The following is a 16,785-nucleotide window of genomic DNA, read 5'->3' as shown; positions in this document are numbered from 1 at the left end:
TACCCAACTAACAAAACTGGACAAAAACACTACTTATGAAATTTAGTCAGCCTCATAGCCATACATTCATATACACACACACACACACACACACATATATATCCTCTCCTGCAGTGATGACATAAACAAATTACCCAAAACACCAATTGAAGAACAATGAATAGATAACCAGAAAATATCTTATCAGAGCAAATATGTATGATATTATATAAAAAGAGTAAAAGGATCATAAACCAGACATTTCATTTCTGCCCAGGATCTAGAGAGTCAGAACTAAGCAAAGTTTGTTTTCACCAAATAATTTCACATTCACATAATAATTCTGTTCTGTTTTTAATAACGCTCATGCGGATTAAATGACACAACGCATGCATGAATGTCAGAATGTATCATTATAGTGAAGTTTTAGGTTTAGGAACATTATTCTACAACCGTTTACTTTGAGATAATTTGTTTGAAAGACCTTTCAAACTAATAATGTTCTTCATAAATATGCTGTTTCATATTATTGTGTATTAGATGAAATTTTGGTTGTAAGATAAAGGAGTGCTTCAATTTTCGGTCTAATAGTCGTAACCATGAAAGAAATCTCATGACACGCTATCACAATCCCAAAGTGCTGCAGTACTGATAGCAAGTTTAAACTTTATTCACTTATATAATCTGAATATAAAACCGACTTTGAGACTGGAGCTAAAGCATATACATACATATATACTCTCTCTATAAACATATAAATATATTTAAAGATGGTGATGTTTGGGGACTGAGGTAAGAAATCTATGCTATGAAACATATGAATGAGTATAATGATAACTTTAGAGCACGTGTGTGCAACAAGAAATACTCAAAGATAGAAAAGAGACTGCTTAAAGAATCCGATTAGCGAATGAGCAATTCCCCCACACAAACACAATAAACGCATACAAAACAACTTAGGTGTAAGTAGAATGCATTAAATCTTCTCGTGTAACCAGAAGATGTTTTCTCCTTAAAAATACTTTTGATTGAAATAATTAGAGAATAAAGAGAGGAATAAGGTAGTATACAGTAATGTTGATACATGTATCTTGATTGTAGTGGTGGCTACGCTAACTAAATCCATATATGTGATAAAATCTCATAGAACTATATACATACCTTGTACCAAGGCGATTTTCTGCTTGTGATACTGTTCTACATATATGTAAAGGGTAACCACTGGTGGGAAATGAGTGAAGAGTACATGTGATTTCTCTGTACTAGCTTGGCATCGTCCTGTGACTCTACAGTTGTTACAAAATGAAACGTTTTTTTAAAATACTGATATAGTTGTAGGGAACGTACCTTAGAACACTGCTTGTGATTCTGGCACCAAACCAGGGAACCGTTGTTCTGCAAAAAGAAAAAGAAATATTGACTCATTAAATAATTTTCTATTTGAAATCTACATACACCTGTGTGTATTAATATAATTTTAAAACACTTGCATTAATGAAAGACCAATTTTGCCACCCTGATATATGTCCCTCTTCCTAAAATAGGATATCATTTTTTGCTCTTGACTTTATGATAAAAATACATATAAAATAATGAAGATTTCAAGGTGTTTCAAGAGGAAAAGTGTTTGAGCCGTCTCTTGGGTGTGCTGAGCAACGGAATACAGACCAACAGGAAAATGACCACTAGGTGGTTCTTCCGTAGTAAATAGCTGTGGTAAATTTACAAGTTGGCATCCTGGAGGCTTTCAATTTTAACCAATTCAGTAATAAGTGTTTGAGCCTGGACGTCAAATCCCATGGGAAAAACCTCCTCTTTCCCTTTCACTGGGCTGTGTGGCTCTGGACCAGGGACTTACTATGTCTGTCCCTCAGTCTGTATCTGTCTGTAAAGCATAAGGACAATATCTCCTGCATGAGGTCAGTGGGATAACTTAGTGAGACACAATCCACTTCGCACAGCTTGACAGTTACTCAACATGTACCAAATACTAGGACTGGGATTTATTTGTTTATTAAAATTTATTTTATTGAAGTATAGTTGATTTACAATCTTGTGTTAATTTCTGCTGTCCAGCAAAGTGATTCAGTTATATAAATATATACATTCTTTTTCATATTCTTTTCCAGTATGGTTTATCACAGGACACTGAATATAGTTCCCTGTGCTCTACAGTAAGACCTTGTTGTTTATCCATTCTCTATATACAATAGTTTGCATCTCCTAACCCCAAACTCCCAATCCTCCCCATCCCCAACACCCCTCCCCCTTGGCAACGACAAGTGTGTTCTCTATGTCTGTGAGTCTGTTTCTGTGTTGTAGATGAGTTCATTTGTGTCATATTTTAGATTCTACATATAAGTGATATCCTGTGGTATTTGCCTTTGACTTACTTCACTCAGTATGACAATCTCTAGGTCCACCCACGTTGCTGCAAATGGCACTGTTTCCTTCTTTTTTATGGCCGAGTAGTATTCCATTGTATACATGTACCACATCTTCCTTATCCATTCATCTGTTGATGGACACTTAGGTTGCTTCCATGTCTTGGCTATTGTAAATAGTGCTGCTATGAAGATAGGGGTGCGTGTATCTTTTTGAATACAGCTTTGTAGGGCTATGATTTATGATCCCTAGTATTTGAATTTCTGCTTGAAACTTGTCATTCCACATGACTAAAATTTTGGTGATGGTTGGACTGTGATATTTACATCAGATTGTTCTAGGCTGGCGTGGTTGTAACAGATAACAGAAACAGTCATCCAAAAATTAAGATGCTGTGGCCTCCTGTTCTTTGAAGTTCAAGGTTGGGTATGAGATAAAGTAGTCCACTTCCTACGTATGAATGCCTAAGCTTTTAAGAACATCGGTATGAATAGAATAGTATCACCTTTGTTTGCAGTTAAAAGAACACTGAACCAATAATATATCTTTTGAAAAATACTCTTATTACACGTTTATTGATATATAATTCACAAACACAAAAGTTACTCATATAACTCAGTGGTTTTCAGAAGAAAGGTTGTGGGACCATCACCACTAATTTCTGAACTTTCTCATCACCCCTGACAGAAAGCAGTACCCATTAGCAGTCCTTCCACCCAGGTCCTGGCCACCACGAACGTACTTTCTTTCTCTATAAATTTACCTACTCTGGACACTTGTTATAAACGGAATCATACAATATGTAGTCTTCTGTGTCCAACTTCTTTCATTTCATCATGTTTTACATTGTGTTAAATGATATACTATTTTTGCTTCATCCACATTGTCATATATGTCAACACTTCATTCTTTTTCGTTGTCACGTTCCATCGTATGGATATTTGCTCTTCCATTCACAATGATGTACCTTAATAATACAGGATTCCCAAAACCACTGGGTAGATCTCAACTGTTTAGGATTAGAAATTTTCCTCTCCCGTCTAAAAATCACTCAGCTGTAGATCTCAGTCCCACAGTAAGGCTTTAGCTATGAAATCTCTGCACCATACGGCCCTAACTTTCTCCTTTACAGTCTTAACTCCCCCAAATTGCTGAACATCTCTGCCATTTTAGATCATCTGGAATCAACTTACTCATCCCCTTGTTAAGGTCCACACACCTTCAGGGGGCCCTCATCTCGCTCTACGTATCAATGTCCATCAGTCCGACAAACAAGGGCTGAAGCTGGAGCAGTATATGAACAGCCTGGGCTCAGGTTAGGTATGACCTTTGGCAGGGTTGACATCAGAGAAATAATTAGATTGGGCAGAGGCCAAAGCTGGACAAACAGTGGACACGGTTTAATTACTGGAAATGACGTGGTAGTAAAAAGGGTGCAAGAAAGAGGGCATTATGGGCAAATTGCTGTTTCAGAAAAGGAGCCCTTGGCCTGGTGACAAACTCAAAAGTTCACAGTGGGGGTTCGGCAGACTGAGCTGTCGGTCATAAACAGGGTGACAACGGCAACAAAAAGCAGGGGCCAAATGTTGAGGAGTATATTATCACAGGAAAGCTGACAACAGGGTCCAGGGCAGCTTTGGAGAACGTCACCCTCATTGTCTTTTCCCGGACGGCTCTTTGGTCCATGCGGGGTTGGGTCCTGCTGGGACTTCCGAGGACCACGTCTGTCAGAGAACATCCTGGCCCCAACTTGAGTGCTCTGTGCTCACAGCCCAGAGATGAGAACCAGTGAGGTTCCTTCTAAAGAGACTCAGGGCTGAAGTGAATGGACGCCAATCTAACAGACTAGGTCAGGGCCAGATCCTGACAACCTCCTGCACCAGGTCTGAGGACCTTCTGCCTCCTCGTGTCAGGTCAGAGGGTCCGGCCCCTTGCTCTGGGAACCTTGACCTCGGACCAGCTTCCACCTCCTTCCCCTCCAGGTCTGCCTTTTCCTGGACAGATGGGCAGGACCTCTGGGTGTCTGCCCCTGCTGCATGTGCCACACAGCTCTTGAGAGATGTATCACACCCTCTCCTGCTGTAGCATCTGTTTTCTTTGATCTAAGCCTTAGCTCCTCAACTAGAGTGTGTGGTCCAGCAGACCGGCCTTCCTGTTTGCTCTCTGCTTCAAAGTTTCACACTAGCAACTGGACCAGCTCCTGATTCTCACAGAGGTGGCCTCCATCAAAGGCCATGCAAAGGTGACTGGGCCTGCAAAAGTAGGCGTGGCAACTGCTGTCTGCCCCCCATTAGTGGCTGACAAAAATATTACCCGTGGGGTAATATGCCACTGACCTGATTATTACCTATAAATGTTACCATGATTACATGACTGGCCACATCTATATAGCAGGCACTCGCTCTGGTGTTGGACATATTCAGCCCCACATAACCATCCCGTATGCGACACAAGTTTCATTTACCCATTTTCTACTTAAGAAACTGGGAGTCAAAGACGGCAACTAAAATACGGACATCCTGAAGCCAGTGGTTAAACTCAACCGTGAGTACCCCAGTGAGGAAAGCTGAGTGAGACACAGGGTGAGATTTACAGTGGGCTGTGAAGGAATCCCCAGGTTTATAATCTTGGAAGGAGAGTAGAATTGGTCCAGACAGTCCTGAACGCTGTAAGCTCAGGGAACAACAGATCGGATGGATGGGCTGGAACAGACAATACGAGAGGAGCTTGGCCGAGTAGGTAGAAAGCAGATTACCGTGGATTTTGACTTATTGGAAATAAAATATTTTATTTAGTAAATGTCAGAGGGTTTAAAAAAAAAATAGAGGATTCGATCTGTGAGATGCTCTGTTCATGGCACACCTTGGTTAGAATGCTTTTGTTCCCTTTGTAGATGAAATGGTCCAACCTCAACAATAAAAGAATCCGGCAAAGACTGACTTCAGCCGCCCAGCAAATGCAAACTCTGTGCCCCCTCCCATGCTGAAACACAGTGTTCCCTGTCCTATTGGCTCGAATACCCCAATAGCCACAAAGCCCATCTGTTGTCTACATTTTATTGGGAGTTAATATCAATGCATCTCCTCAACCAAAGCATTTTCATTTTAAGCACAATTTCCCATTAATCATAAAATGAAAAGCTGTCATTAGAAAGAAATATTCGGGGCAACAGCGAGCAGGCACGAAAGATTACTGTGATTATAATCATTTCTTTTTTCATTACTGAAGATAGTATGTCATAGTTTGCTGGGGAAGATTAAAAAGGTAATCCATGCAAAGTATTTAGCAAAATACTTGGCACAGAGTTAGATATAAAAAAAAATTGTTTTTTAAACCATTGTGATTATTGACGTTACTTCCTTTGTTTGCCATTATGTTTGTTCTGAGGAGCGCAGGAGTAATCCTGGACTTACAGTCTCCCAGCTCCTGTGTGTAACACTCGTCCTAGGCTAACCGGTTCCATCTTATTAGTGAGGCTTGGGGGGTGCGAGGGGGGCGGGGGGAATTGTCATGGATTTTTCCCTGGGTGGTAGCAATTTGCCAACGTTTGCCAATGCGGTGAGACGGCAACTGCTCTAACTGCCTTTGGCCATTTGTATTTCCTTTACGGTGAACTGTCTATGCGTTTTACCATTTCTATTTTGGATGGTTTACCCTTTTCTTAGCAACTGTAGCAGCTATTAGTACCAATTAGACTTAATAATAACTTGTCTGTAATAGGTGTTGTAAAATGTTTCCAGTGCCTCACTTGTCTTTTGAATTTATTCATGGAGTTTTCTCTCTGCAGAAATTATCTACACACACACACACACACACACGTTTCCACCCTATTTCCTTTTTGGGTTTTGGGTTTCCTATTGTTCTTAAAACAATCCCCCGCCCCCCCATGTCAAGGTATTGCAGCTGCCCTATGCCTTTGCCTTTATCAATCCGCATCGGCCATACATACAAGTTATCTCTACAAAGAACTTCTACGAACCCTGCCTAATGGCATCAAGGATGTCTATAAACCCCTGAGTAACTCCAGCCACTGTGTTTGGGCCAGGTGTGCACGTACACCGCACCACCCACCTACGCTGCTTACCTGGAATGCTCTCTGAGCAGGAAAGCAATGGAAAAAGGCAAGAATCCGGTACATTTCAACATCCCGCCTGGGGGAAGTTTTTAGTTGCATTACAATAGGCTTCACCACTAAAGCCAATTGACAACAAAAATAAAAAAGTCTCGCTCTGGCTAAAAGCCAGCAAAATAAAGAGACAAAGTACATTAGGCATGAAAGACATTTGCCTCTAGAATCATCATTGTAACCTCCAGGTAGGATCAGACAGCGGGACTTTTGTAATTATCTTAAGATTATATCCTGTATTTTATTGGTTTAACTAGGTCAAACATAAATGCCACTCAATCCAACTTTCAAAGAGTCTATATAAGTTCAATCAACTGCACCCAGACACTATTTCAATGATATTTTCAAAGTCCCTCCATTTCTAGCCTTTTGATTTTTTCCTTTAAGAAAAATAATTCTTCAAAAGCTTCAAGTAAACACTTAACTCAAAGACAGCCCTCAAGGGAAGGATAAAGAGAGACGAAAACTAGTTATCTAGATACAACCATCTGCAAAGAAAACAGAGAATTAGGACAGATCCCACTTGTTTTTTTAGCATAAGCAGGTGACAGTGTGGAAGAGCCACAAGGACTGAGCAGTGCGCAGTTTAGGAAACTCAGCCCCGAGTGACTGCCCAACAGCAGGACAGAACATATGAGTTGAAACCGTTCCAGAAAACCCACAACAGACCTAAACTTTACAGACCAACCCTATGAAACCACAAGTAACTAGCTGTGACTCAATCGATGATTTTCATTTCATGTTAAATGTAAAGTTTCTAAAATGAAGGCATAGATTAAAATTTAGCAGCTCATTTTAATCCAGAATATTTTCCTATTACTTTGGAATTAAGAAATAAAATAGTTGATTTCGTTTACTGTTATAAGGATATTCCTTTCTATTGTCGATATACTCACAAAGTTTCTCATGTATTCAACAGCAGCTAGAAGAGGAGTCCAGAAGACTTAAATTGAGACTCAGCATTTCCATGGCTCAAAATACTTTTTAAAATGAATCTTTGCTAGTGGTCATCACAACTATACATTCATTCAAAATATTTCTCAGGAAACTTAAATGCATATTGCTAAGCGAAAGAAGTCAGTCTGAAAAGGCTACAGTATTGTATGATTCCAACTCTATGCCATTCTGGAAAAGGCAAAACTATGGAGACAGTGAATGGATCAGTGGTGGTCAGAGGCTGAGGGGAGGGAGGGATGAACAGGCAGAGCACAGAGGAGTTTTAGGGCACTGAACCCACTCTGTACGATACTGTAATGGTGGATACATTATACATTTGTCCAAACCCATAAAATGTACAAGAGCGAACCCTGATGTAAACTACAGACTTGGGGTGATGATGACATGTGGATGAAGGGTCGTCAATGTAGCAAATGTTCCACTAGGGGGGGAGGGTGATAACAGGAGACGCTGTGCATGTATAGGGTCAGAGGGTATATAGGAACTCTTTGTATTTTCTGCTCAATTTTGCTGTGAACCTAAAACAGCTCTAAAACAAAGTCTACTTAAAAGGTAAAAAAAGCTATGTGTTTACATCTGTTGTTTAGAGTAGGAGTTCTTTCACATGTTATGGACCATCCTCAGTAAATAAACAGCCTTTTCATTAACCAGTCCCCCTAAAAAATTTCCCTCTGAATTCTACAGATCTCTCAGAGTGAACTGAATTCTACAGGAAAACAGTATTTGACCGTACAAATATACCTCTCCAGACACCCAGCCCTCCCCTCTGGCCCCCACCACCAGAATGCAGGGCCCGGCCACGCTCTTTGCTTCACTTCTTCACACCTGGCAAGCTTGTCCAGGAACGAGAACCTCTGTAAGTGCTGTCCTCCCACCCAGAGCTTGTCCCCTCCCCAAGTCGACTCCCATGCACCCTTCAGGTCACTGCAAGTGCCACTTCTTTCAGGAAGCCTTCCCTGACCCCCACTCCCTGACTACAACAGCTCCCCTGTTGCACATGCTCTGCGCCTCCCTGTACTTCTCTTCCGAGGCGCTCTACACGGTTGCCAAGTATAAACATATTCGTGTTGTTTTCCCTTAGTGATCATCACGACCACTCCCCACCCCAGCCCCGCCTATGACCTCCTTAAAGACAGAAGGTGTCTATATCTCCCCCTCACCACTGGCTCCCCCTCATGATCTTAATGAATATTGACTGAATAAATAAATGAATGGAATAGGGAGTCATACAAATAAATTTAAACTTAATCATTAGATCATGAGGAACTGAAAAGAAGGAAATAAATAGATGGAGCTGAACAAATTTTTCATCTTCTCTGGGTGGAGCTTTTAGGAAATGGCTTCATTATTTTGTTTCCTGTAGAGTAAATGTCCAAGAGATTCGGCCTGAGAATATGAAAATCTGAACAAAAACTTGTATTCAGAATCAAGTACAAATTACTTAAGAAACAGTCATGCTAATTATCTTTTTATAGATGTAAATAAAGTCATCTAAAGAAAAATTTATAGAACAGCAAGGGCTCGACGATGCCATATGGGAAAACATTACTTTCATTAACACTTTACTATGAATTTTAATAAGGAATATGCTTACAAATTCTGTCTGTGGGAGAGCACTAAATGAGGATGCAACTTTTACTACTTACTGTCTCTGACAGAATGCTGGGACCCACCACAGAATCGGAGACACTAGCTTCTGTTAGCACACCTCAGGCAGTAGTCTCCCCACTGCAATCTCCTCCAAGAGGATGTGCTAGTTCTGAATTCATTCTTGCCACAGCTATGATCTTGGGTATGTATTCACTGAACCATGTTTGGTCATAAAATTTATATTTTCAGGAGAAAATTCTGGTAAATTGTGCATTCTCCACAAAATCACATAAAGCCCTGGAAGATTTCAAGACTGAATAAATGACTTGTGCCGAAAGAAATCCAACCTTAGGTAGGTTTAGAGGGAGCATGAAATGTAATAACTAAAATTTAGTAAATGACTCGTATTACAAAGTAAGGGAAGCATGAGCAATAGAGTACCTATATAAATTAAACAACTCCAGCATTGTTCCTGGGAAACCGAGAAAATAAAGAAACGTCGGTATAAACTTCATTCTCTTCCCAGCTCCTCCTTCACGGCAGGGACAAGAAACGGTGTCGATGAAGATGAATGCAGATTATAAAGGCAGGCGTATGCTCAGACATCACTCTCAAGTGTTTACTTTGCTGGTAAATTGTGTGGATTCTCCCAGTTCCAGGAACCTCTCCCCAGTCGCCATACCTGCTTGTCTGAAAAGTAAACGCCTATGGAATAAAGTGCCCAGGCTGGCAGGGCAAAGGTACAAAGGTTCAGCATGTAGGAATGACCATCTGCTTCGAAGTGCTGGAAGGGTTATCTCCAAGATGGGTGGCTTGCGTCGGCCACACCCACTTCTGTTTCCAACCCTTACTTTGAAGGGTCCCTGACTTTAGTGTTGATCATTTGTTTGGGTCTCAGTGATGGTTAGAAAGACAAGACTGGGAAGAAGAGAAGGAGCCGTAGGGAAGGAAGTGGATGAAATAGGCAAGAAAGATAGAAAAGGTCCCCAAAGTCTGGGGTAAGTGGCATATTAAGTCCTTGGGCATAAACATGAGATGATAAAACCTCTCTAAAATTTAATATAAAAGCACATTTTGCTTTTGTCATCAAGAGGCGAAGGCAAATCTGCATTCTTTAAGATTATTATAACCCAGCCACACTAAAGCCACTGGCATGAGGGCTGCCTCTCAGCGGTCCCTTTGGTGGGTGCCTGAATGAAGAGGTGGCACTTTCTGACACTAGGAGGCTATGCTCAGTTATGTGGCTTCAGCTTGGTCTCCATGGCAACCACTGGGCCGGCCCGTCCAACTTTGGATATGTGGTCCCCACTAAAATCTGAGTATCCCAGCTACACCTGCAGTCCACAGGAATTAGAGACAAAGCACAGAAAGAAAGTTTGGTGGACACGAGGAGGCAATGAGCTCTGGAAACATGATTAATAACCAGGATCCACTTGTTTGGACCTAGAACGTACCCTTTCAACAACCTTAGGAAAAGTCCTGAGATAACACACCATGAAGACATAAAATCTGATTGTTTCTGAAGTCGGGGTGCTTCTTACCCCAACTGCGATGAATGTGCACCATCATTGCTGGCCAGGTGGCAGTCATGACATAGAGGTCAACACTTTACACATGTGAACTTGGTGGTCACAGTTGTGCACGCTATCACCATTTACACTGAGTTGTGTACCTTGTTGGTTCTATACATGTTGGGTTTAATTACTACTTAAAGTGTGATTTGAAAGATCAGAAAGAGAAATTAAGGAAACAATCCCATTTACCATCATATCAAAAAGAATAAAATACCTAGGAATAAACCTACCTAAGGAGGCAAAAGACCTGTACTCAGAAAACTGTAAGATACTGATGAAACAAAGCTGACACAAACAGATGAAGAGATATACCATGTTCTTGGATTGGAAGAATCAATACTGTCAAAAGGACTATACTACGCAAAGCAATCTACAGATTCAATGCAATACCTATTGAATTACCAAAGGCATTTTTCACAGAATTAGAACAAAAAATTGTACAATTTGTATGGAAACACAGAAGGCCCTGAATAGCCACAAAAATCTTGAGAAAGAAAAACAGAGCTGGAGGAATCAGGCTCTCTCACTTCAGACTATACTACAAAGCTACAGTGATCAAGACAGTATGGTACTGGCACAAAAACAGAAATATAGATCAATGGAACAGGATAGAAAGCCCAGAGATAAACCCATGCACATATGGTCACTTTATTTTTGATAAAGGAGGCAAGAATATACAGTGGAGAAAAGACAGCCTCTTCAATAAGTGGTGCTGGGAAGACTGGACAGCTACATGAAAAAGAATGAAATTAGAACATTCTCTAACACCATACACAAAAATAAACTCAAAATGGATTAAAGACCTAAATTTAAGACCAGATACTATAAAACTCTTAGAAGAAAACATAGGTACAACACTCTCTGGCATAAATTGCATCAAGATCTGTTTTGATCCTCCTTCTAGAGTAATGAAAATAAAAACAAAAATAAACAAATGGGACCTCATTAAACTTAAAAGCTTTTGCACAGCAAAGGAAACCATAAGCAAAATGAAAAGACAACGTCCAGAATGGGAGAAAATATTTGCAAATGAAGCAACTGACAAGGGACTAATCTCCAAAATACACAAACAGCTCATGCAGCTCAATATCAGTAAAACAAACAACCCAATCCAAAAATGGACAGAAGACCTGAAGAGACATCTCTCCAAAGAAGACATGCAGATGGCTAAAAAGCACGTGAAAATACGCTCATCGTCACAAATTATTAGAGAAATGCAAATCAAAACTACAGTGAGGTATCACCTCATACCAGTCATCAAAAAATCTACAAATAGTAAATGCTGGAGAGGGTGTGGAGAAAGGGGAACCCTTCTACACTGTTGGCGGGAATGTAAATTCATGCAGCCACTAAGGAGAAGAGTATGAAGGTTCCTTAAAAACCTAAAAATAGAGCTACCATAAGATCCAGCAATCCCATTCCTGGGCATATATCCGGAGAAAACCATAATTTGAAAAGATGCATGCACCCCAATGTTCACTGCAGCACTATTTACAATAGCCAAGACATGGAAGCAACCTAGATATCCATCGACAGATGAATGGATGAAGAAGATGTGGTACATGTGTACAATGGAATATTACTCAGCCATAACAAAGAATTAAATAATGCCATTTGCAGTGACCTGGATGGACCGAGAGATTGTCATACTGAGCGAAGTCGGACAGAGAAAGACAAATTACCATATGATATTGCTTACACGTGGAATCTAAAATAATGGTACAAATGAACTTATTTACAAAACAGAAACAGAGTCACAGATGTAGAAAACAAACTTACGGTTACCAAGGTGGAAAGAAGGGGAGAGGTATAAATTGGGAGATTAGGATTGACATATACACACAGCTATATGTAAAATAGATAACAACTAAGAACCTACCGTATAGCACAGGGAACTCTACTCAATACTCTGTAATGATCTATATGGGAAAAGAATCTAAAAAAGAGTGGATATATGCATATGTATAACTGATTCACTTTGCTGTACAGCAGAAACTAACACAACATTGTAAATCAACTATGCTCCAATAAAAATTAATTTTAAAAAATATGATTAAAATAATTAGACTAGGATTTGGCATTGAAAGGAAAAATTATTCTGTGCTCAGAAATGCAAAGACTAAAGAGGTGCGGCAAATATTCATTGGTGGAAAGACGGAACTTGCGCATTTTCATATTTTCTTGTAACTAATAACTAATACTTTACAGGATTTAAGAAAGGAGTATGTCACAGGTAGATGAATCTGTGCTACACATCCTTACTAATATATGAACAAAAGGATTCACAATCTCATGCAAAAATGCAAATGAAGGCGGAAGAAATCACCAAATCTCCTGGACCAGGTGAAAGCTGTTAACAAAGCAACAAGATATTAGTGAGACCCAATGATGCTTCATAAATGACCATCATTAAACCATCTGTCATTATTTACAATCACTTTTTAAAAATCTTAGGGTTATGTAAAAATGGATGTTCTGCCCATGGCTTCTTAGATCCCGTGAAATCTTGTATACAGATGTATGTCAGCTCTCCACAAACCCCTTTCTCCTCCATACTGACATATCTTCATAGTTACTCTTTTGGGGACTATTCCCCCTTTCCCTAATCTGCAGCCAGGAAGTAAGTAGTGAGTGATTTATTAAACTGGTAACTATTTTCTAGAAAGTGGGCCTGTGATGATAAGGAGCAGGGTATGGTCAGCGGATGTAGGAAGGTCTGCCCATACCACAAACACCAAAGGTAAACCCAACGTCAGCTCCTATGATGTCTACATGCAATGTGAGTACAGAATTTGTCCTGACGGGAAGCTGGGAGGAAGGAGCTTCCCGTGCCCTTCGTTCTTCCCAATGAGACCAGAACTGAGGAAATTTTCCACAAGAAGTGAGTGTAATGGGGGAGGGAATTTAAGGAGAGAAGTGAAAAGCGCACTAGTTGCTGAAGGAAGATGAGAGTTGCAGTTGACCCGAGGTACACTCGGAGGATGGATGGACAGTCCAGACGTTTACCTGCGACTGAGACTATGGATTTACAGTCACACCACTCCATACAGGTGTGTGATCTTCTCTGGCAGTACCCAGCACTGAACTGACATCCAAGTAGGCAGCTATTAGAGCCTGACAGATTTAGAGTTAGAATTTTATAGCTAGAGAGTAGCCAAAGGGCAAGAAAATGAAACTATTGGGGGAAAAAAAAAAAAGATTAAAATGATGCATCACGGGTCCTAGACAGGACTCAGCAGGAAGTTACAAGAAGGGTCAATGTAACAGTACTTTCAAACTTGCCCGGTTCAAGAATCACCTGGGAAATGTGTTAAACACAAAGGTTCTCAGGGACTGACTCAGTAGACCTAGACGCGACCCTGGAACCTGTAGCTTAACAGATGCCCCGAACGTTCCTTACAATATGGCACATGTGGTAAACACTAGGCCAATAGGCTATCTCAACTTTGAGGGATTCCGGAATGAAGGTCTTGTGGTGAACGAGACAGAGCACTTGTGCAAAGGAAAGAAAAGCACTAAAATGGTAGGTGCTTGGGCTCAGCATGGAAAAGTAGAGCTTAAAAAGCATAAGACAGAAGAGTTCTGGTGGGTGAGAGCGCCAAGGTGTGCCAATGGTTGGAACTGTAGGAGAATTCTGTTCTACAAAATAAGAGTCATTGTCTGTGGGAAAAACTGCCATGGACCACCCAGATGGCCCCACATCCCAAACACGTGACTGAAATGAACACGTTCCCGGCTCCTGAGAGTGTTGAGAGCTGGCAGCTCACAGCTAAACTCCCTCTCTCCCCGCCCAGAAGTGGTACTTGGTTGAAGAGAGCCGACCCAAGGCCATGTTTCTTCAGGGAGAAGCTCATATCCAATGCCTGGTTGATGCTGGGGAACAAAGGACCAACCTTGTCCCATTCAGGGTAACTTTCAAGGGACCCTAAGCTCCAGGGCGTGCGATGGGACCCGCGGTGGCTGCAGTTGCTCCGGCCCCGCAGCCCGACTCCGCCCCCCGCTCCAGGCTCCGTCCACTTCCCCTCCAGGGCTGATCCTAAGAACACCACCCAAGAATGTTCTGAGCTCAGATCTCAAAATCTCAGAATATGCTGCACGAATAACACAACCCGAGAAAAGTATGCATCTTGCCATAGACATCAAGTATGAGGGAATGCGCTTTCTCCAATGGAAGGGCTTCTGGAAGAAGCTAAGTCTCAACAAAGGCAAGCAGATATGAGGTGTATTTCTCGAAAAAGATGAGGGTGTTGAAGAAATGAACCCCATGGTGGGAAGGTGTTAAGAGCAGCACGGAAGTGTAGCCCCTCCAGTGCAGTAGAGGAAAGTGGGTTTATAAGGAAAGGCTGGTGAGGGGGTCAGCATTTTAGCCCAAGGACACATCTCTTCAAGTCCCAACAAGATGCTCCTCAATCAACCAAGCTAGTTTAGGAGCCATCACAATTTCACTGCAGGTTAATACATTTTTCCTGACACTAAGGGAACTGTGGTCTCTTGAGTACATTCACCAAAGAACATATTGTTTTTCCGATACGTTTCCACTTGTTACAGGCAGCTATGTTAATCTGCCCTTTTGAAAGCAACTTTCGTGCGAGGCTGTGTACCAAACAATTGAAAGGACCAGTGGAAATATTGTTTAAAAGACACATCAAAGTTCCTGTGAAGAGTTCAAACCATTATCGAAGGAGAAAAAAATGCAAGAGCAATGTGGAACAGCAATTTAAAAACGTAACTTTACGCAACTCTTAATTACATCTTTTACTGTCATTCTCTGGAAAGACAGTGATGAGGTACATACTTACAACTCACTAAAGTATACTTAGGCAACGTTAAATGACTAGTAACGTTTAGGAGTCTTCTTAGGTCTTTTCTTTCCTAAATTGTTGTTGCTCTTGTTGCTGTTGTGTTTTTATTGTGGGATGTTTTAGACGTGAACAAAACAGAAAATTAGGAGAAATACTAGCAGAATCCAAAGGGATGTAGTCAGCTACTAAAACAATGACTTCACAAGATCTCTGAGCTACAGAGGGATTCAATCTTGTCCTACCTGGGAAGGGTAGTATACAAAAGCTGCCCTTATTCATAAGCAACTGAAAACCAATTTATTATATCAAAACTTATTGACGGCTCTCCACCGTTCATCACATGAGCCATGTGGGATCCCAGAGCTCTCTGAGACCTCCTTCAACATTACTAACAGTCACCTTCCGTGCAAAGCATTTGCATCAGTGGCCATTTCTGTCAATCCCTCTCTGTGAAAGTATAAGATCTATTCGACTAGGACCAAGCCTGCTGTCTACGTACAACCAGGACGAGGAAAGGGACCCAAAACATGATTGCAAATACGCACTCAAAATGTTTGTAAACTGTAGAATTCTGACTCAGACGCTACCATATAATTACAAATCAGAGAAGATCTTTGAGGGTCATTTAATCCATCTTCTTGCTGAAAACAAGACACATGTAAGTCGTTAATGACATGCCACTGTCTTACAATACAAGGAACTTTCCAAAGGAAAGAGGTTACAGTGTCCCAGTAACATGTTACCCTGTCTCATCGACTCTTCCGTCCCTGAATTCCTACCTAAACCTCTCAAAACCATTAAAGAGCAAAGGGGTAAGAAGTATTAACTTTCAGACCTTCTGCCTGCTAATATTTTATCCTCTAATTAACTAACACCTCTAATAACTCTCCAAAACATTTACAACACCTACAAAGAAAGGCCAAAACCACATGAGAAAGACACAACACAGGGTCCATTCAGTCTGAGTCCTAAGAGGGAAGGCCACAGAGATGTTCCTCAACCCCACGAAACTCAACGGCGGGACCAAGATAATGATGCAGACAACCCGCATCTTGGAAGTGAACATGAAATGGGGAACTTTTTGAGAAATGCCCACCAGTGTCTGAGGAGGAGGGAAAGTACAGAATGGGTGGGGAGGGAGGATATAAGTGTCCAGTGATGGCACTAAACCTCGGAATGACCATGCCTAGGACTGTCTCGCCACTTGGGTCACTCATTATCACAGATTTGAGTAACACATGAAAGCCATCAGCAATACTGACAACACCAGGTTCTGAGGAAAATTCTAGATCATAAGAATTGGGAGAGCTAAGGGAGATTCAAGACCAATGCCCTCTCTTTAGAGATGCAGGCAGTGGAGCCCAGGAAGTCT

At 41.1% G+C, this 16,785-nt stretch overlaps 1 protein-coding gene across 1 annotated transcript in view; it reads right to left on the bottom strand.

Moving 5' to 3' along the window:
- Nucleotides 1-16,785, bottom strand: part of ANOS1 (anosmin 1) — a 190,515-nt gene that overhangs the window by 152,210 nt on the left and 21,520 nt on the right. Inside the window, exon 2 of the mRNA XM_029240257.1 lies at nt 1,327-1,374. Coding sequence (XP_029096090.1) covers nt 1,327-1,374 — 48 coding nt within the window. The remainder of the gene's footprint in view (nt 1-1,326; nt 1,375-16,785) is intronic.

This window comes from Monodon monoceros, unplaced genomic scaffold (assembly GCF_005190385.1).
Source record: "Monodon monoceros isolate NGI ecotype Baffin Bay Population unplaced genomic scaffold, NGI_Narwhal_1 Super_Scaffold_22, whole genome shotgun sequence".
Classification (NCBI taxonomy): domain Eukaryota; kingdom Metazoa; phylum Chordata; class Mammalia; order Artiodactyla; family Monodontidae; genus Monodon; species Monodon monoceros.
The sequence above is the reverse complement of the archived record's forward strand: the minus strand, read 5'-3'. Positions and strand labels throughout refer to the sequence as shown.